We start from the raw sequence: 26254 nt of genomic DNA on the forward strand, positions 1-26254 counted from the left end.
GCAAATATATAGGTTTAATTTTAGCAAAGACCAGAAAAGTCTTTGATTCCTACTTCAACTAAACTGGTGCCTCAGCATTTTAAATTTTGGTTTGTAAAGACCACTTTCTTTTAGCTACTAAAAATGTTGCAAAATGGGATTGTTAAGAAATAAATCATACTGCAAACAGACTTGGAAAAACATTCACATTTCCATAAAGGATTTCACCTTTACAGATTTCCGATTTCAGCTAAATCTAACAGAGAGGTGATTATTCTGTTGCGCCCAATTATAAGCAAAGTTTAACAGAGCTGTATGTAGGGTTTCCTTGCTGCATGGGATGCCCAAGCATCGCAACATGCCGAAGAACAAGACTGAAAGTGAGGATTCCACGACACCTAAATTTACAAAACAAACACAATTCAATTGTGAAAGTCATAGGTCAGATTTATTTAGACCTTCAATCCAGTATTAATTATGAAACTTTCTATACGAACTACCAGCTGAAAGCCATGCAGTTTAAAAAAAATCTCCATGAATCTGTACCTTACTTGAGTTTCTTACCTTACTCCCCATCCCCCCCCCCCCCAGCTAAAACAATGCTTTACCTTTCATAAGTATAACTGAGTGATTGTCCTCTCACCTTTGAACCCAGTCAAAGGGATAATGTTACAACCCCCACATTGTCACATGTAGACACTATGATTTTTACTTGGTATAAAGTAGACTGAAAGATGACAATGGTTGAATTAGCATCTAGAACCACTGGGCACATGACTATGGCAGCATTTCTTGGGCTCCAGGATTATATTTCTTGAGCAGTCTACGTAAACTGATACTTTAGTGTAGCTCTGGGAGTTCCACACTATTGGAGGAGCTTTCAATCATATGGGACCTTAAAGCGCAGTTGCGCCTATCCCCAAAGGAACAAAGGGAGAATATCTGTACTCGACAATCGTTACACTTTTGTATTTATGTATGCCTGTGCTTATGTACAGTATGATTTTTTACTAAATTATGAACAATAAAGAATTTAACTGTATCTGCACACATGAGGCAATAAAGTACCATTGAACCATTAAATATTACAGTCCCACAAGCCCATTTTCCCCCTTCAGCTAGATCATTACTAATTGGCACATTAATTCGACTTAACCACGTAAAGTCTGCAGGACTCAATAATCTTCCTTATGAGCATCCACATCATGAACAATCCAAGTTTTCACTGGCTAAATAAATATGTGCACTACAAATCCTCAATCGTTACAGAGCGACACTATCATTTTTATTTGTGACGAGAACACACACACACCCAGCTGAGCGCGCAGCACGACTTGAGCATGTGTTTAGCCGCTTCAATCCAGAGCCCTGTGGCTCAAGTTGTGCTTCGCGCTCAGCTGTGCTCCTTGAAGTTCTACAACATGGCGGTGGCGGTCGTTAACACAGCGCGGGCGCGGCAAAGAGCGGTTGAAAAGTGGACGTGACGGCCAACACAGGGGACAGACAAACACATAAATCCACACACAAATAAATACATCCACATCAAAGATCAGAGTTTTATATTATAATAGATATAGTTGAACAAATGAAAAAGGCGATGGTTTAATTAGCTTCTAGAACCACTGAGCACATGACTATGGCAGCATTTCTTCGGTTCCTAGTTTATATTTCTTTATCATGTCTTGACGTGGTCTGAAGTTCTTTTATCTACTACTGTATAATCTAACTAAATGCCCCTTACTAATCAAGTCAGCTCGTGTAGTAGTTGTGGTCTGCCATATAAATATATGGAAGCACAGTTCTTCTAATACGTGCCAAGTAATGCCAATGCTGGTTAACACATAATTTTCCACAGAACAACCATTGTGGGCACCCCTCACATCACAGCTTCCAATTAACTTTACTTGGCACATTAGCAACAATTCCCACATGTTTAAAATATATAAACGAGAATGCTCAACAGCAAAAACTATATTTGACTCTGGCACTCAGTTCAAAGAAAGGATCTTGGAAATAGTCATTAAATAATCATCAAATTTAGCTGAACTTATGGCTTCAAGTTTTAATTGTTTGGTAAACATACCAGAGTTCCAATTGACACCATTAGATTTAGTTTAGTTTAGAGATGCAGCATGGAAACAGGCTCTTTGGCCCACAGTCCGCACCAACCAGCGATCCCCACACATTAACACTGTCCTACACACACAAGGGACAATTTACATTTATTGTAACCAATTAACCTACAAACCTGTACGTCTTTGGAGTGTGGGTCGAAACCGAAGATCTCAGAGAAAACCCTGGGAGATCACTGGGAGAACGTACAAACTCCACACAGACAGAGTCGGGGTCAAACCCGGGTCTCTGGCGCTGTCAGGCAGCAACTCTACCACTGCGCCACCCTAGAGTTTGAATAGATTATACTTTTTTCAATTAATTCCTCTTTTATTCCTCCTCATGATGTCACTGATTATCAAAAGACAGAATCACAGGGAGTGTAAATTTCCCATCCCCAAAACACAAAAGCATTTTTATCCAACCCATCATTTTGATCTTTGTACCTCTTAATCTAATTCCTCACTTAAATCATGTTCCAATTCCATTGCCCTAAAACATTCCCTCTTGCTTACGTCTCTTATCTGTTCAGATTAATTTACCACGTCAAGAACTAGAGTTTTAAAAATCTTCCCCCATTTGATAATTCATTGGAGTTAAGAGAAATCCTGAGTTTCAATGGTACTTTATTCAATGGTACTTTACTGTCACATGTATCTAGGTACAGTGATTTTTTTTGTATGCAGTTAAATAACAATCTTTTAGGCACAGTCACAATTTAGTTACAAGATAGTAGATTGCACTGAGGCAGTATACAAGAGTCACCATGTTTCCGGCACCATCAAGCCCTTGACTGAATTAATGTGCGTTTTCCCTTCGGCTGTCAGAAAATACTGCTACTGCTATCGTAACAGTGAATGAATTACACATCACATTAGATGCCAGCGTCAGAGAACATGAAAACTCATCCACACCAATCCAAAGTGCCCATCTATGCTAATCCCACGTTCCTGTGTTTGACCTATATTCCTCTAAACCTTTCCCATCCGTGTATCCGTCCAAATGATGAACTTCAATGCACTTTTAGCGGCGACTATGAAAATTCAAGCTTGGGCTTCTAGATGTTGGGATAAACCGTGAACAAGAAAACATGGCAATGGGCAAAACTACTAGGGATGGGAGAATGTGTATTGCCCTAAAATCTACGTAAAAAGAGTGCAGAGGTTGGCAACTGGGAGAGACAAAAATGTCAAACGATGTTAAAACATTTGGTAAGAGCTTAAAAAAAGTTTCAAGGGAAACTTAAGGTTTGTTGTAATCAACATTCAAAAAAAAATCGGGTTACTTAGGTTCTGCGGAGCAATACAGTGCGCTTGGTGAATCATGACATTGAAAATATAAGATGATATGTTGAATGATTACTCTGCTTCAGAATGCAGTGGTCTATGATAAAATCATGGACACCATAGAAGCAATGCCACAGAAAAAGAGATCTGCTGAATTTGAAGCATGCTAAAAGCAAGGCACATAATAGCATTGAGACGTCAAACCTCAAGGATGTCAATTGTAGCGTTTAAATAAGTGTTCTAGAACACTGTTGAGCCCTACTGCAATCTTTCTAAAGGTCTTTCAAGTCTGGATTGTCCCCATAGATTGGAAATTACTGCACATCATTCACTAAAGCAAGGAGAGAAAGAACTCAGGAAATTATAGCAGAACTACCTGCCATCAGGGATTACTAAAGTACACAATTAAGTACAGAGTAACTGAACACCTTCAAAATATCTGTCGATGGAATACAGCCAGTGAGGATTTGAAAAGAGTGGGTTATGCCTGATGTGGCACATAGATTTTGTGGAGGTTTATGCCCTTGGACATTCCTCAGATCACCTAACTGAGACAAAGATAAAAAATCATAGACATGAAAACAAATTATTGACTTGGATAAACATTATTGGCTGATAGTGGGTGACACGATAATCACAGAGTTAAGGCAGGATTTTGCACAAAGAATGATAAAAGGATCCATGTCTATAGATCCTTATACCATGGATGGGTACACGGGATTAAACATTCTAATAAAAGGTTATTCTTTTACATCTTGAAGATTGGTATAGTGTGGCCACAAGTCTTCTCATACAAAGCCCTAAATGTACAACTGCTATGAGCCGTTCTGGACCCCCGAACTTTCAGGGTTGAGGCATTGACTTGGATTCTTTAGGTTGCATATTAAGGAGAACTTACACAAACAAGAATGAAAAAAAAAATTGCTGCAAAAGCTCATAGTGTCTGAAATACCCAAGGCCAAAGGAAGAGTTAACAGCTCACACAACAGTATTCCATCAACCACGCAATGCTGGAAATCTGTTCTTTCTTCAACTACCTCATTAATCTATCAACCAGATGGTTCATCAACATCTTATCACCACAGCAACCCAATCTCAGATTTCCCTTCTGCCCTACTCATCCCCTGTGCAATTTAAAACAGACTTGTTTTTTCACTTTCATAGTTGTTAGGAAGGTTTTGTGACTTGAAACATCAACAGTTTTTCTTTCTGCTGATGCTGCCTAACCTGTTGAGTTGTCTGGCATTTTCTGTTTTTCTGACCCTCAGAATATTTCTGTTGAATATGTAAAGATCCAAAACAAATTCATCCTTTCTCCTCAGATGTTGGCCGACTTACTGAGTATTTAGATGTCTTGTTTTTAGTTCAGATTTCTCACATTTACAGCCTTACTTTTAGAATGCAAAAAATTATGGGAATACTTCTTTGGATTTAGAACACAATGGGGTGGTTTTCAAGGAGATAAGTTAGGAGAAAATGTTACCATTGGTAGTATCATCTAAGATTCAGGCTTTTCAGTTTCAATGGGTGACCAAAATCGCAAGCATTCTTTCCACCAGCAGCAATGGCTGTCAACTCAATTGATAAATTCCAATCTGTATCCATTAACTCAAATTAAATTGTGATATTTGGAGTTAATCACATATAAGCTGCGAGCCCACTTCATGGTGAATAGGTACCAGAAGGCATACAAGAATATTGGAACAAGAGATAGCTGTGTTAGTGCCCCAGCTAACTTCCATATGCCTACATATTTTGATGGCTTATAACAAATATTTAGTTCAAGTCCTGTTTATAATACGCCTTTGGTTATTGCTGCGGCACCTGGTCTTTTGTTGCACATCACTGCCTCCAATTCCCCCTTTACTTTAAAAGGTGCGTGCATTGATGTACAGGTAGTTTAATTTCAGTACCATTTGTTCCTTTTTCTCTATTTTCTCTATTTTTGTAAAAGTGTTTCTCTACTTCTGCTTTATGATTATTGCTTCTCTATATATAACTGTTACTCTGTACATTGGTCTGACTTCCGCTCTCACTCACTGTAGATATTTTCATCTTGATATCCCCATGTTGTACTGCTTGAGTTGGTTACAATTATACTAATACTTGTTGAAAATGTGAAGAGTTATATCTACCCAGACAGGTGGTGAAAGTAGATACTACTGTTTACATTTTCCACAATCCAGGTAATATTATCACAGATTCATACAGCATGGGAACAGGCCCTTCGGCAGAACTTGCCCACACCGATCAACATGCTCCATCTACGCTGGACCACCTGCTTGCATTTGGCCCAAATCCCTCTAAACCTATCCTATCCATGTACCTGCCCAAATGTGTCTTAAAAGTTGTGATAGTATCTGCCTCAACTACCTTCTCCGAGAGCTCCTACCATACACCCAACTATTCATTAATTCATAATTCTAATAATTGTTAACAAGATGTAGACAGTTAATAGTATTTTAATACTATTGAGGACGCCACAGTACAGACTGGTGTAAGACAAAAGTCCCAATGATAACCACCTACATTGATAGGAAGATAGACACAGTTGCATCTCTCTGGATTACTTTAGGAAGACATACACAAGTATAAGCATATTGTTTAGTGACACAGCACACTAAAGGGTCCGATGGCCCAACCTTTCCATGCTAACCAAGTTGCCTACCTGAGCTCGATCCATTTGCCAGCACTTGGCCTATATTCCTACAAGTCTATTTAATATTGGAAATAGTTATTACAATGCGCATTAGTATGAACTACAGCTTGCATTAGCTCAAAGGACATGCAATTATTGGGAACCTTTTAAGACATTTAACCACAATGAGAAAAAAAAAAAGTATAGATGAAAATCAGGAAGTAATATAAGCAATAGGGACTCAGAAGGTAAAGCCGTAGCCTCACAACTCCAGTGCAACCCTGATGTCCAGTGCTATCTGTGTGGGGATTGCTCAATCTCCCTGTGACCACATGGATTTCCACTGAGTGCTCTAGTTGCCTCCCACATCCCAAAGAATATGCCGCTTAACTGGCCACTGTAAATTTCCCCTTGTGCTGGAAGATAGAAAGAGAAACAGGGTGGAGTAGTCAGGCACACAAGATGGAATAGATTATAGGAGAACTGCAGAGGAAAGAGGACTGCTCTGAGTGTTGGTATAGATTGGATGGGCTGAATGGTTTCCTTCAAAATTGTAAGAAAATGCAAACATGAGAAATCGGATTGATAATGCTGCATTTCCTATCCGATTAGTCTAGTCATGCACAGATATGATCTATAGTTGGGAGATATGATGAGCTTCTCTTCGGTGCAGTGCAATGAAATGTCCAGTGGCACTGGAACCCTTTTTGGGTTAATATCTTTCAGCTGAATATGTCCAGACAGCGGCGCGGTAAAGCCTTGGCATTTGGGCCAAATTAATTTGGTGTGTAGTACCGTACCCAAAGGGAATGATAACCTTTAAAGTATCATTTGCAGCATCTGTTGTGTTATTCACAGAATTCCTGCTCTGTTGCTCCTCCAGGGTCCACTGTGTATATTTTGTTTCCACAGTAACCGCTTTAAATGGTATTCCCCTCTATCTATCTATCTATCAGGGTAGCCAGGAGTACGTGAAACTTACATGTGTCTTGGAGACATTGCTGCACGAAACCACCCTTCCCATGGGACGAAGGCAGAAAATCATCTTTTACACCAAAAATGAAAATCCACACATAGTGGAAACAGAACAGCAGAAACCAAACACGTCTGGTCAAATTTTTATCCTCTTGAATAATGATCACGGTTTCCCACTTTCACTTACAAGGGTCAGGGCAAGAGCTGTATCATTTATCTGCTTGATTTTACTCTCATGACAAGGACTGTTTACACAGAGCACATAACTCACAGATAGGAATCTAGATCCATATTCCAGGGAAAGTATCTGAAGGGGTAGAAGTTTGTCTAACTTTATGTTGAACCTTGATCAGATTAGTTCTGCTTGTCGTATTATTGAGCTTCACAATAAGGGGATGCTCATTTGGGGATGACAAGAGCCAAAAAATTATTTCTCTACTTTTAAGTGCACCAAAACAATTTTCAAAAGAGCATGTGCTGATGCAACCACAATTAAATAATGTTGTCACATTTGGTGAATAACTGGGATTTGCCCCTGTTCAGAACATAAAAGTAAACTGATGTGTTGTCATAATGTGTGGTTACTGAAACTTTGCTCCAGACCTGTGAACTTCTAAACCAGCCTTCAGAGGACACGTTAACCATTCCTGCAAATTGAACAGAGCGGTGCAGTGTGAAGAAAGGTTGCAGAGCTGCTGGTGGGATGCGGAGGGGAGAAGCACACGCCCAGAACCACTGAAAGGGATTGTACTGAAAGGGAACAAATAACCCCTGATCAGGATGTAGGTGCTTGGGAACAACTGCCAGGGGAAGATGGTGGAAACAGATTCAATGATGGCATTTAACAGGCGTTTTGATATGCATGTAAATATATGCAAGAAATGGAGGGATATGTATCATGTACAGGCTGATGAGATTATTTTAACTGGGCTCATCTTCTGCACAGACCTGTGCTGCACTATTTCTATTTTCTCTGTATAGCAGAGATCAGGGGGTACATCTGTAATGATTTTGGGACCAGGAAGCTAAGAGTGACTGTAAACTCGTTGGAGGCCAGTTCAGTCACGTATAGGCTGTACATGGGATCACAGAGGATCAGAGACCCATCTTGATGGAATTGCCTGCAGAGGGATTGTTCCCCAGGGAAGCCAACTTACCACGTATGCCCCTGTAAACTGAGTAGGTAAGGTCTCAAGTAAGGACTCCTTCCACACCATCTCCTTTCTGCTCATAATGACTGTTTCTCTTCCATGCCATCCAGAAAGAGGTGTTCTCGGTGTCGACAATACCAAAGGGAACTAAGTTTTGATTGCTGAAATGCGGTTGTGCAACAGAGAAAGTTAAATATTGAGTGTAGTAGTCTGTACGTTACGCAGTGAGGCTGCAGAGTGCTGAGGACTAGCCTGGTCAAATTTAATTTGCTAAGTCAGTCATACAATAAAAAGCAACGGAACACAAAAATACATTTTGACATAAACATCCACCACAGCGACTCCTCCACATTCCTCAATGTGATGGATGGCGAAAAAAAGTTAAAATCTCTTCCCTTCTATACTCTCGCGCGGTCGGGGACATCGAGTCCTCCGTTGACGGGACGACCTTGACTCCAGTAGCCGGTGTCGTTTGGGCCCTCTGCATCAGGGGGTTCAGCTCCTGCAACAGGGGGAATGCCAGCTCCCCTGCACCGGCGATCAGACCCCGCCCTAATGCGAGCCTCTGCTTCGTTGGAGCTTCCCGACTCGGCCTCTTCGGAGACCGCGAGCTCCCGATGTAAAGTCCGCATGCCGCGGTTGGAGCGATCCCAGGCAAGAGATCGGCTCCAATCCACGCCCACGCCCTGTGGTGAGGCCGAAAGTCAGTCCGAGGAGGCCTCCAGCTCCATCGATGGTAGGCTGCAGATCGGCCGGAGATGCGACCCGGAAAATAATTGCATCTCCGGCAAGGTAAGAAACTGAAAAAAAGTTTCCCCCTCCCCCGACATAAAACAAACCAGAGAACATTTACACAAACTTTTAACACACAAAAAATGCTTTAAAAAGACGAAAAACAGACAGACTGTTGACGGGGCTGCCAATCCTTCAGCACTCCTACTTTAAAGGGATCTACATAATCCAATGTTTTGCTGTTGATCCTCCGCACCAATCTACATGAAGAATGATTCAGCAGCACTGCATTTTTGTGTGAAGTGGAGGTCAAGTGGACAACAAATGCAGCTGGATAGTATGTAGACACCACCACCCTCTAGTGGCCATTGCCAGCAACATCAGTACAAGCAATTTATTTGATTTGTAATCAGAATATAATTTGTTCACAAAAAAAATCTAGGAAGGGAAAAGGAGTCCCTTTGCCAGAACATATTGGCAGGAGAGAGAAGAATTTAACTAGGTCATGTTTACAAGTCCAAATGAACAGCATGCCAGATTTCAAGAGTACGCGGATACAGATAGACATGGAAAACTTCAAAATGGGCATACTTTTGAAGAGGCTTCATTGTTGAATGTAGACAAGATATTGCAAACCCCCCTTCCCCCAAAAAAACTGCGGGTATCTATAGAGGGAAACGGACAGATAATGTTTTGGGTCGGGATTGCAGGGTTCCTACGCGAAACGCCATCTATCCTATTCCCCCAGAGATGCTGCCCGACCCGCTGAGTTCACCCAGCAGTTTGTTATTTGCTATAGATGACAACATTAACAGTCTTTTGCGTTGTAATACATGGATACGTTTGCCTCAAGGAGAAAAGTGGGACACAATTAGTTGTGGTTCATGTTGGTGTTTCATACAATGAACAACAATCACCACAAGCAACGGGTTTGATAAACCTCTAACGTTTGCTGTGAATTGTGTGATAATTTGTGTCACAAGACGGAAACTGACCCTTTAGCCCCATGTCCTCACTGGCCCTTAATCACCCAATTATACTAATCCTGCACTAATCTCAATTTACTCTCCTCAGGTTCCTGTCAATACCCCCCCCCCACACACACAATGGGAGCAAATCTCACAATGGGAGCAACTGAGAAACAGCACCTTGGTAAACGTACCGATTATAATGGGACCACTGCGGTTCCTTTAATTGATGTTATTGCATCAGTTTACATAACTAAACAGCAAGAACAAACTTGTCAGTAACTGTGCTTTAAAACAAATACAGCAGGTGCCGATAATCTGAAATAACAGAAAAATCGCAAATCAAGCAGTATCAGCAGAAAGAGAAATAGTTAACTTTTCAAGTCAATGACTTTTCATCAGTCATAACAAGGCTACCTATAAGCCTTTGCATTTTCTCCACTTTTATATTTGTTCTGCCAGTGACAGTTTTCATACTTTCCTTTTCCATCCATTTTATTACCCATCACAAGTGATGACATACTCAACCACATCTGTCCATTTCCTGCACTTCCACCCATAACCCTTCTCCCACCCAAAGAGAGAACAGGGTTTCAATAATCCTGTGTCTGTATATCATGCCTCCAGCAATTTCCTCACCTCCACACCTAATTACACAACCATGCACCAATGCCTTTAGTTATTCATAACCTCTACTGGAGGTCTTCTTCTGGACAGCGGCAACACCACCATTGGTATAACTGGTTGTTTGCTAGTCTTGTTCTGTCACTGGCCTCCCCTTTCTTTCTCACTGCACTTTAAACTCGTTTCATCCCAATTTTTCCCACCTGATAAAATGTGGGATTGACTGAAATATTAAGCCTGTTTCTCCTTCTTCCACTGTACTTACCTGGCCCGCTGAAATATTTTGAGCACTGTTTTAGGCCTTTCATTGTATTCACTTACTGGCAAATTTCTAATTAAGAAGTTGCATCCAGTTCAACTTTCTCTTGTTTGATCAGATAAAGTTGTGACTACTTAAAAAAAAAACTAGATTTAGGCAGCATATTTTATACTTTTTTGTCAAATCTTAAAGATGTAATCCAACTAATCTGGTGGAAGGCAAGATTCAATCTTGTTACTCTGGAATGTTTACCCCGTGTTTGTAAAGGAATCAGCCCATTGAAACATAATGATGCAGATCTGCCTGGTGTTTGCCTATTGAAAGGTAATGAAAATGATACAATCCTCAGTTCCAGTCACTAGTTGACATAATTGCACAGCAAGAGCACACTCGTAACATCAGGCGTCGGCTATTTGGTTCCCCCATCACGACCTAATTTGCCCGGTAATTAGGGAGAAAGCAGCTAACCATGACCTAGCTCTTGATCTTTCAACGTATTTGCTAATTGCATCAATTTCATGATTTTAAATTAATTAAACTTAGCAACATGTGCCCCATGGAGTTCTAGATTTTCTGCTTGTTCCTAATTGTCGCGGACACAGCCCAGTTCATCATGCACACAGCCTCACTCTCATCGACTCTATGTACACCTCACTGCCTAGGGAAGGAAGCCAATATAATCAAAGACCACTTACACCCGAGGCATCCCCTCTTCTCTCCACTCCTATTGGGCAGAATATATGAAAGCAAATATCAACTGATTGAAGAACAGCTTCTACTCTGTCATTATCAGACTACAGGACAGACTTCTGAAGAAAGGTCTTGACCTGAAATGTCACACATTCCTTCTCTCCAGAGATGCTGCCTGTTCCACTGAGTTACTCCAGCATTTTGTGTCTATCTTCTGATCTCAGGTGGAATCCTCCATCACATTGAGGTCCTTGCAATTTTTTTTTTTTAATCTGCATTTTCTCTGTAGTTTGGGAACAATATTTTGCACCTTTTCCTGATTACACTACTGTACTCGAGTATGGTTTAATCCTACTCATGTATGGTCTGTAAGCTTCCCTTGGTGTATGGATCAGTGGTAGAATCTGGGGGAGTTGAGGAGAACAAAGGGGCATTGGCATAGACGAGAGCTCAATGGCCTGGGTGGACGTATGTGGCATAAGGGCCTGTTTCCATTTCTGGTTATAATTCTATGACTAGGTTATAAGAATAGAAACATACAAACTAGTTGTAGGAGTAGGCCATTCGGCCCTTCGAGCCAGCACCGCCATTCAATATGATCATGGCTGATCATCCAGAATCAGTACCCTTTTCCTGCTTTTTCCCCATATCCCTTGATTCTGTTAGCCCTATCTTGACTCTCCATCTTTACCCCCCCCTCACCCCTCCACCCTAACCCCACACACAACCCAATGTGTACACTTCCAAACTGTGATGGACAAATATTTTCTGTGTAACCATGGCGGATGAATGGAATCAAGGGGAGATCAGCCATGGCCTAGTTAAGTCAATGAACTGAATGGCCTCCCTTTGTTATTTTGTAATGTCAGAGGAACTGTTGAATTCTACAAACAGTACAAGATGACCAAGTAACTTTGTTAACTAGCAATGTGAAAAGTAAGTGCTATTCTGTGGGTAACCATCTTTTGGGAGAACATGCTGGCTTTGCTCAAAAACAACTGCCTGTGCAGCTTAAAGCTAACCTTGTCACCTTCCAACATCAACCCACACCCACTGGTTGGTGCATAATTAGAGGAGAGGGAGAGATTTATTGGGACCAGGCCAGATCCTCAATGCTGAACTGTATAACTTTGGATTAACATCTGTTGGAAGAGCCCTGGGGAAATAATCGCATAGATGAGAAAGGAAACAACTCACCAAGCAACATAAACAAACTGTATCAGTAATGCAGCAAGTGCCACGTAGAAGAGGCAGCACTAGAATGGGAATGTGAAAATGGCATTAGTGTCCTTCAATATAACGTCTTATTTCAGTCCGTTTTACCAGTGTTCCGATGGGAAAAGACAAACGGTGACATCTAGAGTTCATTATAACAGTATCACCCACCTGTATTCCTGAAGTGGTAAAATAGGGAATTTCAAACTTCACACTGATGGGTGGCTTCCCCTCCTTGTCTTCAGCCTCCACACTGGGAAGCCCAAAGTGTGCTCTCATCAGATACTCCTTTCCACCCTACAAGCATAGGAGAAAGTCAAGTCAGCGAGTGATTTATTTTTATTCATCCACTGAATATTGACGTTGACGGCATTTATTGCTCCATTTCTAATTGCCCACGAGATGGTGCCAGTGATTGCAAGCTGCTACCCTGAATTGCTGCAGTTCGCATAGTGATGGCACTTGCATGGAACCAGAGAAGTAAACTTCGTCCCACCCAGCAGCGACAAAGCGACAAAATGATAATTTAAGTAAGGATTGTGGGCGATTTGGAAAGGAACTTCCAAGGGGAGCTATTCCCATTTGTAAAATGATTGGCATCCATCAACCACACTAAACATTCATTTCCTCCACCATTGATAAACAGTTTTGGCAAATTACTGCAGTGCACTTTATAGTGAATCCACATGTAGCCACGGTGCATTGGTGGCAGAGGGATTGTATTTTCCTGCATAGTGGAGCAGGTCCCATCAGCTAAACTGCTTTGGGCTTGGAGGTGGCAAGACCATAAGTATTATTGAAGTAGCACACATCCAGGCAAGTGGGATTTCATCAAACTCCTGAAGGGCCTTGTATGTGGCAGAAAGGTTCCGAGGCATCAAGAGGAGAACGCAGAATGCCCCACCTCAAGCCACAGTACTTTTGTAATCTATATTGAACCCCATCCATATCCCCAACTTTTACATGCTTCATTTTTATATCTATTCATTATTCAGGATCTGGGCACTGTTGACACCTATTGCCAATCTCTAACTCCATTGAGAAGCTGGTGGTGAGCATTTTATAAACCATTTCTGGGGAAGGTGTTCCATCAGAACCATTTGCGAGGATGTTTCAAGCAAGTAATGATGAAGGAACAGCAATATAGTGCCAAGTCAGGATGGTGTGCAACTTGAGGGGAACATGCACGTGGTGGTGTTCCTATGCATCTATTGCCCGCTCTTCTTGGTTTTAAAGATTGGGGGTTTGGCAGTAGCCAAGGTGAGTAACTGCATTTTACTTTGTAGATGGTACACATTGTCGATACTGTGCAGCGGTGGAAGGAATGATTGTTTAGGGCGGTGGATGGGAAGCTAATCATTCATGGATTGTGTTGAGTTTCGAGAGTTGCTGGAGCTGCAGTCACCCAGATAAATTGAGAGTGTTCCATCACATTCCTAACCTGTGCCTTGAACAAAACGGCTTTACGGTGTCAGATTAGTCATTCAATGTAAAATCCAATCTCCGATCAGCTCTTTTGCAATTGTATATATTACGCTTGTCTCATTGAATGTGTTGTATGGTGACCTCCAAGATATTAATGATGGGGGACTTGGACAACTTAGTGCCACAGAACGTTATGGGTAGATGGTTACCTTGAACCAATCAGTCGCGAATAAAATTGAATATTGTGCAATTATCAGCATACATCCCCAGCTGAATTGATAAAGTAATTGATGAAGCATTTACGATGACTTCAAAATAATCTCCATACACAAGAAAACAATCAGTGTTTGTGCAGATAGTTAACATAGAAAACATGAACAAAGATCCTTACTGGAAACGATTTGATCGACCACACTATTTCACTGCTCTCTGGCACCCACTTCACATTTCCCACCGTGGTCTTAAACTTGGGTGAATCTGCATCATTTGGGACAGGAATGTGAATCTCAACATTGTTGGCTGTCGATCTACGTTTGAACTGACTCTTGGCCTGAGGAAGATACAAAATGTGTTAGATGCTGTCGAGTTATTGCACCATTGTTATTATCATTGGCTTGCTGTCCAGTTATATCTTTTCAAGATTTGCAAGCAGTTATTTTTAAAGAACAAACATTATGAGTTGACAAGTTACGGTCAGAGATGAGATAATACAGGACAACACAATTAATAAAATCCAGAGTTAGCGTTGTGTTCAATTTAAACATTAATGCCACAGAATTAAAGTGAGATCATTGGTATAATTTATATAATTATCTTATAAAATGGGAATATTCAACAATTCCAAATATCTGAAACAAAAGCAAGAAATGGTGGAAAAACTCAATTCAGGCATGTTCCAGCATCTCAACTGTTGTTGATTTCCATTTGTCTAAATATCTGGAAAACTGTACAGAGGCCTATAAAAATACCAAGCAGTTTCAAGTATTTGTCCTTTATGCTAAGCCAGCTGATATTGAAATATGTAAATTCCAGAATATGGGAGGAAGTTTTCGGAGTTCTACAACACAAGTACTCCCACATGGGTTGGCTCTACAATGAAACTGAATGACACTGGGTTAGGCAACATGAACCTGAAAATGACTGACAGCTTTCTGACATCAATAGATTTCTACCTTTCCTGGGAAGCAGACATTCAGCCCATCACAGACGTACTGGCTCTTTGAAACAGCCATCAAATAAATGCTTTCTTTAGAATGTAACATTCTTTTCTTTGCATAAATTGACCACCATTTTAAAGTCACTGCTGTACAGCCAGACCTATTGTCTGGCATACTGTGCTCTAACACACGCACGCATGCACTATAAGGCAAGGAATATTGATGCAGAGAATGACAGAAAGTTGGCTCCCTTTTACTCATTAACATTCTTATAACACATTCTCCACAATATCTGGAAAATCCAGAGTACAAAAATCCAACAATCGGAAGAGTTTCTATGCAAGCTAATAACCCTGATGCTTTGCAAGTTATTGTCAAAGCCAAGAATGGGAAACTGATTGTACACAATCGAGTAGGGTCGCCATCGTAGACTTTTTGATAATCAGGCATCCTACAATTGTTTGGGTCTGACTAGATGTACAGAGGCTGATACATCATTAGCAAAACACAAACTGCAAGGTGAACCCAGATAGTTGAGCAGCATTTGTGGTGGGCGAATAAATTGTTGATGTTCTGGGTTGAGGCCTTGATTGGGACAGAGAGTGGAGGGCATGTAGCTGGTATAAAGAGGAGAGATGGAGAAGTAAGACAAAGGCAAGTAGGTGATAGGTAGACAGGAGGCTGTCAGGCAGCTGGAGATAAGTGGAAGGATGCTGGCAGCTGATAAACAGGAAGACTGAAGGCCTGTCTGCACCACAAAATCTAGGATGTTCAATTATCCTTCTTGACTCATGTTATTCACACTGTAGGTTACACAAAGTTAAAGTTAAACATGCAGCTTGACTTCAAATGGCAACTAACCTGATTATATTGGGAGATCTGATGAATTTTATTTCTAAGCTTCATAACTCAATTAGGATTTCATCATGAAGTACAAAGGAGAAGTTGAAAGTGATGCGATAAGTTATTTCAATTGGATTTCAGCTTGAGTTTCTCAGCTGGGCCACGTTTCTAAAAATCATTTGGGTATTGGGTGCTTTGGAACATCATCAGTTAACTCAATTTGGGGTTTTGTTCCCGATTGATCTATGTTGGAGAATAGAATAACTCACCTTAATCATATACTCAATCCGACTGTGGGAATGCTTCTCGATCACAGACTCAATCCAGATTAGAGGTTTGACCTGATCATAAAAATGCAAGATCATAAGTACTGTGACTAATTTGAGAATTACATTTTAAAAAGGCAATTGCTCTTCGCAGATTTAGTTTAAATTCATTCCAAATAACATATTCATTAGCTGAAACATGAGTGAAACTGTATGCCGTGCATTATAAACACACTGTCCCAGCTCTGCAGCAAATCAATTTCACAGGTGCAGTGACTTCAAAGAAGTCAATAAATTTAGTGCTTGCGAGTTCTTGTGCACATGTCAAGCATTATTTAGCTCAGGGGAATGAGCTTGCTTTGCCTTGGAGTTTCAGGCAGAGGAGGATATGCAGCAGGCTGTCAACATATTGAGAAACCAGGACTTAACATCTTTTCCATATTAAGCTGCCTGACGAGCGGGCTGGAGAAAGAAATAAGCTAAATGCAAGTAAATAAGAAGGTTTCATGAAAAACTAATGCAAGGTTAGAAACTGTTCTTTTTCTTATGACAGTAACTGCACAACTCAATCTCTGAGCAGATGGGTCATCAAATGCCTTGCATTGTGAATATTAATATTAATATTGATTTTCTGCGACCCAGTGAAAAACTAAAATGTTGTGGTATCTCATGGGGAGTGGCAAATTAGATCGAAAACACTACTGTCCAAAGTACTCTACTCCCAATTCCTCCATCGACGCTGCATCTGCACCCTTGCTTTCTCCCTCCTTCCTCTTCCTTCCCAGCTCTCCCATAGCCTACTGTCTCCGCTTCTTCCTTTCTTCTTCCCGCCCCCCACCCCCACATCAGTGTGAAGAAGGGTCTCAACCCTGAAACATCACCTGTTCCTTTGCTCCATATATGCTGCCTAACCCGCTGAGTTTCTCCAGCATTTTTGTCTACCTGTCCAAAGCAAGGCTTAGCTTTCAATGCTCTACTTATGGATGATGGGATTTAAGCCCCCTAATCAAATGCATCCAAGTAGATAGGAGTCGGTCACTGTCTATCAAGTTTGCTGTCATTTTGTACAATCACGCAGATCTGTCCCCGGTCCTCAGCTCCTCCTCTGTGGTGGCTCTACATAGTCTTCAACTCTTCAAATTGAAAAAATAAATAATCGACCACTTCATTAATTAACTCCAGTGATCAATCTGGACAACATCGTGGAGCGGAGAATTCCAGAGGCCCAGCACCACTTGAGAGAAATTCTAATGCACCCTAGTTTTAAATAACCATCTATGATTGAGTAGCAGCGGTAATGCTTGAAAAACAACAAAGAAACTACCACTTATTGATGTGTTTAAGAAGGAACTGCAGATGCTGGAAAATCAAAGGTACACAAAAATGCTTGAGGAACTCAGCGGGTGCAGCAGCATCTATGGAGCGAAGAAAATAGGTAACGTTTCAGGCCGAAACCCAAGGGTTTCGGCCTGAAACGTTACCTATTTCCTTCATCCCATAGATGCTGCTGCACCCGCTGAGTTCCTCAAGCATTTTTGTGTACCTACCACTTATTGATGTCCATCTATTTATTTCAGGGCTCACTCTATTGTCAAGGATATGGAACAAGTTGTATTTTGTATTCCAATCGCACAAACCAGGCCAAGGTAACCGTTTTTCATGATTGAACATTCTGTTCTATGCAAACCTCCATGGTTTTTAAAAATCTAAACAAGATAATTATGAAAAAAAAAACAGCACACAAGCAAATGTCCAGAATCTCACAATTACAGCTGATTCAATTCAACTGCTTTTCATTTAACTGCTGCTGCGATAATTCAGTCATTTTGGACAACAGATACCCTCCCTTCCAAAACCCGGATCGAGCCAAACAATAGTCATCCTCATGCTTACAATTCTATATTATCCAATTAAAGCAACCGCCTCCTCCTCCCCTTCACATTTTCAATCCAACTCTCGAAAAGACTGCCAAAAAAACCCCCATCTGATCAAAAATAATACAAATGCGAGGTAGTTTCTTGGGAGGTATGGATTTCGATACACAGAATTTCAGTATGTGTTTTAGTAGATTTAAATATCGCCAGTTTACTGACATTTGGCTACTAAAGGAGACAGATGTCACTATGATTTTTTATCGTCATAAACGCTTAATAATAGACAATTATCAGCAGGCTATTAAATGCTACATGAGACGGATTCCTGCAAACTGATGGAAGGTCTATCAGGCTTCACAGACAGTCAGGCCTGTTAACAACTCACCCAAGCACGACACGTGGCTCAGTACTTACATGTGTATTTAAACGGTAAGACATCAGTTCAAACTCTCCATCGGGTGGAATGAAGGATATGGTTCTGTCGTTTTCGAATCGTGACAGCCGCACACATTGGTGAAATTTCACATCTTCCAACTCCACAGATTTGCTTTTCCCTCCTGTCTCAGGAAAGAAAGGTGACCCTTTTGAACAGTTTTTACATGCCAGCCCTGACAATCTTGTTCAAAAGGAATTTTTAAGCCATTTAACACTTACTCCCTGCAAACATTATTACTTTAAGAATAAGAACACACTTGTGAACTCCGAACAGAAGGTTAGATAAGTTTAGTTTAGAGATGCAGCATGGAAACAGGCCCTTAGGCCTCCCCCCACTCCATGCCAACCAAACAATCAATCCGTACACTAATTCTATCATACACTCTAGAGACAATTTACAGGAGCCAATTAACTAACAAACTCGCACATCTTTGGAATGTGGGAGGAAGCCGGAGCACTCGGAGAAAACCCACACAGTCACAGGGAGCACGTGCAAACTCCGTACAGACAACACCCGTAGCCAGGATCGAACCTGGGTCTCTGGTGCAGTAACTCCACCACTGCACCGCCCATGAGAAATGATTTTTGCTTTTCCTTGCCAGAAGTAAATGGTTTTTCAAGCTCTTAGATTTGCAAAACATTAATAAACCAAGATCAGGTATTGGTACACACTTGTAACAAGTTTTATTTTAACAGTAGATACAAACAGGTTGATTTACACTCTTCCAGGAGAATACCACGTTTGCACATTTTAGATAACACTATCCAAACTTGAATCTTTGTGAATTTAACAAAGAAGTAATTGGACTCTTAATCATTAGTTTCTTGTCATCGGGATACAAGATGTTTGAAAGGCTGTTACATTTTAGTATATGTAATCATTTCATAATGTACCAAATTCTTTGTTATTTGCATGGTCTAGCACCTTCTGTCAACATTGGAAAAAGGCTTTCTCTCAAACACTTCCCCTTTTTCTGGGCAACTCTTGAACAACACTGTTGCTTTTTCCACAGGTTTCTGCTTTCAATTATCATTTTAAAGTGGATTAATAATCTGAGCCAACCTTTCAACTCCAAGCAATATTTTCAGTTTGTCGTTTGCTATGGTAATTTTGTCCAAAAGGATGCCAATCTTTTTATTATCTCAGTGGGATGCTTAATGCTATATGTGATTAATGCATATGATGGGTAACATGTTTTCAATTACAGAAGATTAGTAAATAGTGTTGCCTTGCCTTGTTTTAGGATTCTTTTATAAAAGCACATAAGACAAGTATTTCTGACCAATTCTTTCCTCATGATATCGATTGATTCATTGATTACAGCTCGGCATTTAATACAATCATCCCCTCCAAACTGGTTATCAAACTCTCAGAACTGGGTCTCTGCGCATCCCTCTGCAATTGGATCCTCGACTTCCTCATTCACAGACCACAGACTGTTCGAATTGGTGGAAAAATGTCAGCCTCGATAACAATCAGCACGGGAGCACCTCAAGGCTGCGTGCTCAGCCCCCTGCTGAATTCACTCTATACTCATGACTGCATAGCCGATAATAGTGAGAACTCCATCATCAGGTTCGCTGACGACACCACTGTTGTGGGACGTATCACTGATGGGGACGAGTCAGAGTATGGAAGTGAGATCAATCGACTGACCAAATGGTGCCAGCACAATAACCTGGTCCTCAACACCAGCAAAACCAAGGAACTGATTGTGGACTTTGGAAGGTGTAGGATGGGGACCCACAGTCCCGTTTATATCAATGGGTCAATGGTGGAAAGGGTCAAGAGCTTCAAATTCCTGGGCGTGCACATCTCTGAAGATTTTTCCTGGTCCGAGAACACTGATGTATAAAGAAAGCACATCAGCGCCTCTACTTCCTAAGAAGATTATGGAGAGTCGGTTTGTCAAGGAGGACTTTCTACAACTTCTAAAGGTGCACAGTAGAGAGCATGCTGACCAGTTGCATCGTGGCTTGGTTCGGCGGCTTGAGTGCCCAGGAGCGGAAAAGACTCCAAAAAGTAGTAAACTCTGCCCAGTCCATCATCGGCTCTTGACCTTCCTTCCATCGAGGGGATCTATCGCAGTCGCTGCCTCAAAAAGGCTGGCAGTATCATCAAGGACACACATCATCCTGGCCACTCACTCATCTCCCCGCTACCTTTAGGTAGAAGGTACAGGAGCCCGAAGACTGCAACAACCAAGTTCAGGAATAGCTACTTCCCCACAGCCATCAGGCTATTAAACTCAACTCAAACAAAACTCTGAACATTAATAGCTCATTATGTTTATTTGCACTTTATCTGTTTTATTTATTGATGTGTGTATATATTTATACAATGGTATATGGACACACTAATCTGTTCTGTATTTATGCTTTCTATATTCTGTTGTGCTGAAGCAAAGGAAGAATTTCATTGGCCTATCTGGGACACATGACAATAAACTCTCTTGAATCTTGAAGTTAATTGTCTGTAATGTGCAGTCTAACCACATGACAATTACCAATTCCCTGATACTTCCACCTGGCTACCTATACTAGGAATAATCTGCCATGGGCAATATCTTACCAACCAGCCAGTCTTTGCAGAAGGAATCTGGTTCACACAGAGAAAACGAATGTGGCCATGGAGAGAACGTGCAAACTCCATGCATAGAGCTGTCAGGGTCAAATCAGACCTGAAGCTGCAAGCCAATTGCATCTTGCAGCCCCATTGTGCTGCCCTTGTACAATTTTACTTTGGCAAAGTGGTCACAGCGGAACAGGTGACAATATCTGCACAAGGGATTTTAAGCATTAGTCAAAAATAATTAATGCATGACATCTTAACCTGCTACCATATATGAGTCAGCTGAACCATCCCATTATCTGCTCATTAGACACTGCTTAGCTGCAATCATCAGCACTCCTGTTCAACTCCAGATGGAGTTCATCAAACTGGATCTGTGGTGAATACTGCACTGCTTATCAATCTGGTACTTGGGGTGGTTTTGCAACTGACTTTTGCATGTGACAAACACAACTTCCTTCGTCTGAAGAAGGGTTCCGGCCCGAAACGTCACCTATTTTCTTCGCTCCATAGATGCTGCTGCACCCGCCGAGTTTCTCCAGCAAATTTGTGTACCTTACAACTTCCTTCATTTCAGGTGATTGCTCACGGGTCCCTCGTGAGGTTTTTAGATTTAGTCCCTCGTTTGGGATAAGGAGTGTTGTTGTATCAATCTCCACCCCAATAAAGGGAACAGCTGAGAAATGACATTGCAGTTGTCATGGCGATTGTCCGCAAGGGAGGAATTTAGGAAAGCAAATTATAACGCAGAAATTACATCCAGCTATCTTGTATGACAAACATACGAGTGGACACCATAAAATTAATCCCCAATTAATTTATTGAATGGCCCAATTCTGCTCCTATCACATGACCTTAATGCACCCAACTATCAATCTGTTGCGAAGGTCGCCGGCCCTTCCTCGAAACAAAAAGAAGCTTGGTCAGGCGAGTGAGCGTATGCGTGTGTGGGGGCAATGTCTCTGACAGGGTAAAATCAGGGTGAAAATGGGAATAGCCTATAGACAAGGTAACGTGGTCAATGAGTGAATGGGAACAGTTAGAGAGTGAGAACACGGACAAAAGAATGTAGGAGCTGTGTAATGAATGAAAGACAGGTCTGGCTGGGCGCATCCTCCACCCCCAGTGAGAACAACGAATAAAAAAAAAGTTAACATTACAGATGGATAACTGATACAGATGCAGCCTGACCTGCTGAATATTTCCAACATTGTCTGCTTTTGTTTTGTTTCCAACATCTGCAGTGTTTGATTTCCATCAACACAAAGACATATTTCACCTTTCACATGGAATAAGTATAACTGGAAACACCAGACGGCCACTATTTTCAGATAAGTGTTAGGCAGAAAAAAAAATATTTACTGAGAGTCATGTTTTCATTAGAGATTTGGCTTTGGAAAAACACAGCACAGAACTGCTCTAATGCAGAATAATTACATGACAGAAATGTTCCTAAATGTCTGGCCCAGCCAAGACAGTTCCTAACTACAGGAAATACGAAGAGCTGGCACAAACAAGGTTGCTGGTGGTTTATATGCAACAGATCATTGCTGACCAATATATCATTGGGAAATTAATTGTGTTCATAAAAATAACATTTGGATTTAAATGTATTCTGGTTAATCTTGTATAATCTGTTTATGCTCTGATTTCAACAGCAGTAATGAAGACCATGGCAACAAGGTTTGCTGATCCCACAAAGTATGGTGTTTATTTGGCTGTACATATACAGAGTAGAAATAAGCCCTTCATTCCAACTTGCTCACGTCGACCAACATGCCACATCTACATCAGTCCCACCTGCCTGTGTTTGGCCAATATTCTTCTGAACCTAAACCATCAATGTACCTGTCCAAATGTATTTTAAATATTGTGCTAGTACCTGCCACAACTACTTCCTCTGGCAAATCATTCAATATACCCACCACAATTGGTGTAAAACTTGCCCGTCCAGGTTCCTATTAAATCTCCCCCCCCCCCCCGTCCCCCGCCCATTTCCCTTCATCGTAAACATATGCCCTTTGGTTCTTGATTCCTTTACTCTGGATAAATGACTCTGTGCATTTACCTTATCTAATCCCCTCATGATCTTATACACCTCCAAGAACACCCCTCATCCTCATGCGCTCCAAGGAATAAAGCCTGCTCAACCTTGCCCTTCAGCTCAGGCCCTCGAGTCTGGCAACATCCTCGTAAATCTTCTTTGCTCCCTTTCCAGCTTAACACCATCTTTCCTATAACTGGATAACCAAATCTAACACAATACTCCAAATGTGTCTTCACCAATGTATTGTACAACCGTAACATAACCTCCCAACTTCTATATCAATACTGATGGAAGGCCAATGTGCCAAAAATCTTCGCGACCACCTCATCTATTTGTGACACCATTTTCAAGGAACCATGTACCTGCACTCCTAAACCCCTCCGCTCTACAACACTTCCCAGAGCCGTGTCATTCACACTAAAGGTCCTGCCGTGGTTTGGCTTACCAAAACGCAACACCTTGCACTTATCTGTATTCAGCTTCATAAACCACACATCAGCCCACCTGACCAACTGATCTAGATCCTGCTGCAATATTTGATAACCTTCTACAGTGCTGCCCATTTTAATGTCATCTGAAAACTTGCTAATCCCATCGTACAATCCCATCCAAATGTTTGATAAATTGTGATATATGATGCCTTAACAGCAGGGGAGGAAGATCTCCACAGTATCCTGGCCAAGATTTATCCACAAAAACGTTACAAACAAATTATCTGATAATTTTTCAGAAATTGGAAGTGACAGCTGGGTGTGTACTTGGCTAAGAAATAGGAGACAGACAGCAACAGTGAACAGATGCTTCAGTGACATGAGAAACAAACTATGCAGTGGGAATTAGGATCTCTGCTATGTTTGCTGTATTTACAGTGCCCTCCGTAATGTTTGGGACATTTAATTATTATAATTTAATTATTTGCCTCTGTATTCCACAATTTGAGATTTGTAATAGAAAAAAAAATCACATGTGGTTAAAGTGCACATTGTCAGATTTTAATAAAGGCCATTTTTATACATTTTGGTTTCACCATGTAGAAATTACAGCTGTGTTTATGCATTGTCCCCCCCATTTCTGGGCACCATAATGTTTGGATCACATGGCTTAATAGGTGTTTGTAATTGCTCTGGTGTATTTAATTGCCTCCCTAATGCAGGTTTAAGAGACCTCTAAGCACCCAGTCTTTCCTCCAGTCTTTCCATCAGCTTTGGAAACTTTTATTGCTGGTTATCAACACGAGGACCAAAGTAGTGCCAATGAAAGTCAAAGAATCCATTATGAGACTGAGAAACAAGAATAAAACTGTTAGAGATATCAGTCAAACCTTAGGTTTACCAAAATCAACTGTTTGGAACATCATTAAGAAGAAAGAGAGAACTGGTGAGCTTACTAATCGCAAAGGGACTGGCAGGCCAAGGAAGACCTCCACAGCTGATGACAGAAGAATTCTCTCTACATTAAAGAAAAATCCCCAAACACCTGTTGGACAGATCAGAAACACTCTTCAGGAGTCAGGAGTGGATTTGTCAATGACCATTGTCCACAGAGGACTTCATGAACAGAAATACAGAGGTTACATTGCAAGGTGGTTAGATGCAAAAATAGGATGGCCAGCTTACAGTTTGCCAAGAAGTACTTAAAAGAGCAAGCACAGTACTGGAAAAAAGGTCTTGTGGACAGATGAGACGCAGATTAACATATGGAGGAAAGTATGGAGGAGAGAAGGAACAGCCCAAGATCCAAAGCATACCACCTCATCTGTGAAACAGTGGTTGTGGGGGTGTTATGGCCTGGGCATGTATGGCTGCTGAAGGTACTGGCTCACTTATCTTTATTGATGATACAACTGCTGATGGTAGTAGCATAATGGATTCTGAAGTATATAGACACATCCTATCTGCTCAAGTTCAAACAAATGCCTCAAAACTCAATGGCCAGCAGTTCATTCTACAGCAAGACAATGATCCCAAACATTCTGCTAAAGCAACAAAGGAGCTTTTCAAAGCTAAAAAAATGTCAATTCTTGAGTGGCTAAGTCAATCACCTGATCTGAACCCAATTGAGCATGCCTTTTATATGCTGAAGAAAAAACTGAAGGGGACTAGCCCCCAAAACAAGCATAAGCTAAAGATGGCTGCAATATATCAGATGACCTGGAAGAGCATCACCAAACAAGACACCCAGCAACTGGTGATGTCCATGAATCGCAGACTTCAAGCAGTCATTGCATGCAAAGGACATGCAACAAAATACTGAACATGACTACTTTCATTTACATGACATTGCTGTGTCCCAAACATTATGGTGCCCTGAACTGGGGGAACTATGTATAAACACTGCTATAATTTCTACATGGTGAAACCAAAATGTACAAAAATACCCTTTAATAAAATCTGACAATGTGCACTTTAACCACATGTGAGTTTTTTTCTATTACAAATCTCAAATTGTGGAGTACAGAGGCATATAAATAAATGATTGGTCTTTGTCTCAAACATTATGGAAGACACCGTAAATGATCTGGACTTGCAAAAGGACCACAATTTCAAAGATTACAAACAATGCATTACATGGTCATGTAGTAATCATGAACAAAGCAGATGGCTCCAAGCAGGTCTCAGATTGCGAAATGAACATATGAAATTTATTGCAGATAATTGGAGTGACACAATAGGATAACAGAGGGGCAGTAACATCTAAATAGTAACAATCTGAGATAGATACAGGCACTTGGGAGTGCATATTCTCAAAACGTTGAAGGTGTGAGAAGAGGTAAAGGAGGCAGTTAACTGCATTGTATGCTTGGCTTTGTATATAGGGAACATTCGAAAATCTGGTTAGGTGCAAAAATATTGCAGTTCTGAGCATACATTGGCAAGAATATTAAAACCAGAGAGTGCGCACAAAGGCAAATTACCAGCAATCCCGGTCTTAATTAGCTGGATATATTGGAGGGGTTCAGATTGTTCTCTTTACAACACAGGAAAAGAAGAGAAGGTCCAAGACAGA

General features: G+C 41.0%; 1 protein-coding gene across 1 annotated transcript in view; it reads right to left on the reverse strand.

Annotated features, from left to right (window-relative positions):
• LOC129711235 (AP-1 complex subunit mu-1) overlaps positions 1-26254 on the reverse strand; it is an 80615-nt gene that overhangs the window by 30517 nt on the left and 23844 nt on the right. Inside the window, exons 7-10 of the mRNA XM_055658746.1 lie at positions 18609-18751; positions 16324-16395; positions 14446-14604; positions 12801-12926 (exon numbers count right to left, since the gene is read on the reverse strand). Of these exons, the coding sequence (XP_055514721.1) occupies positions 12801-12926; positions 14446-14604; positions 16324-16395; positions 18609-18751 (500 nt within the window). The remainder of the gene's footprint in view (positions 1-12800; positions 12927-14445; positions 14605-16323; positions 16396-18608; positions 18752-26254) is intronic.

This window comes from Leucoraja erinacea, chromosome 29 (genome assembly GCF_028641065.1).
Source record: "Leucoraja erinacea ecotype New England chromosome 29, Leri_hhj_1, whole genome shotgun sequence".
NCBI classification, from domain to species: Eukaryota; Metazoa; Chordata; class Chondrichthyes; order Rajiformes; family Rajidae; genus Leucoraja; species Leucoraja erinaceus.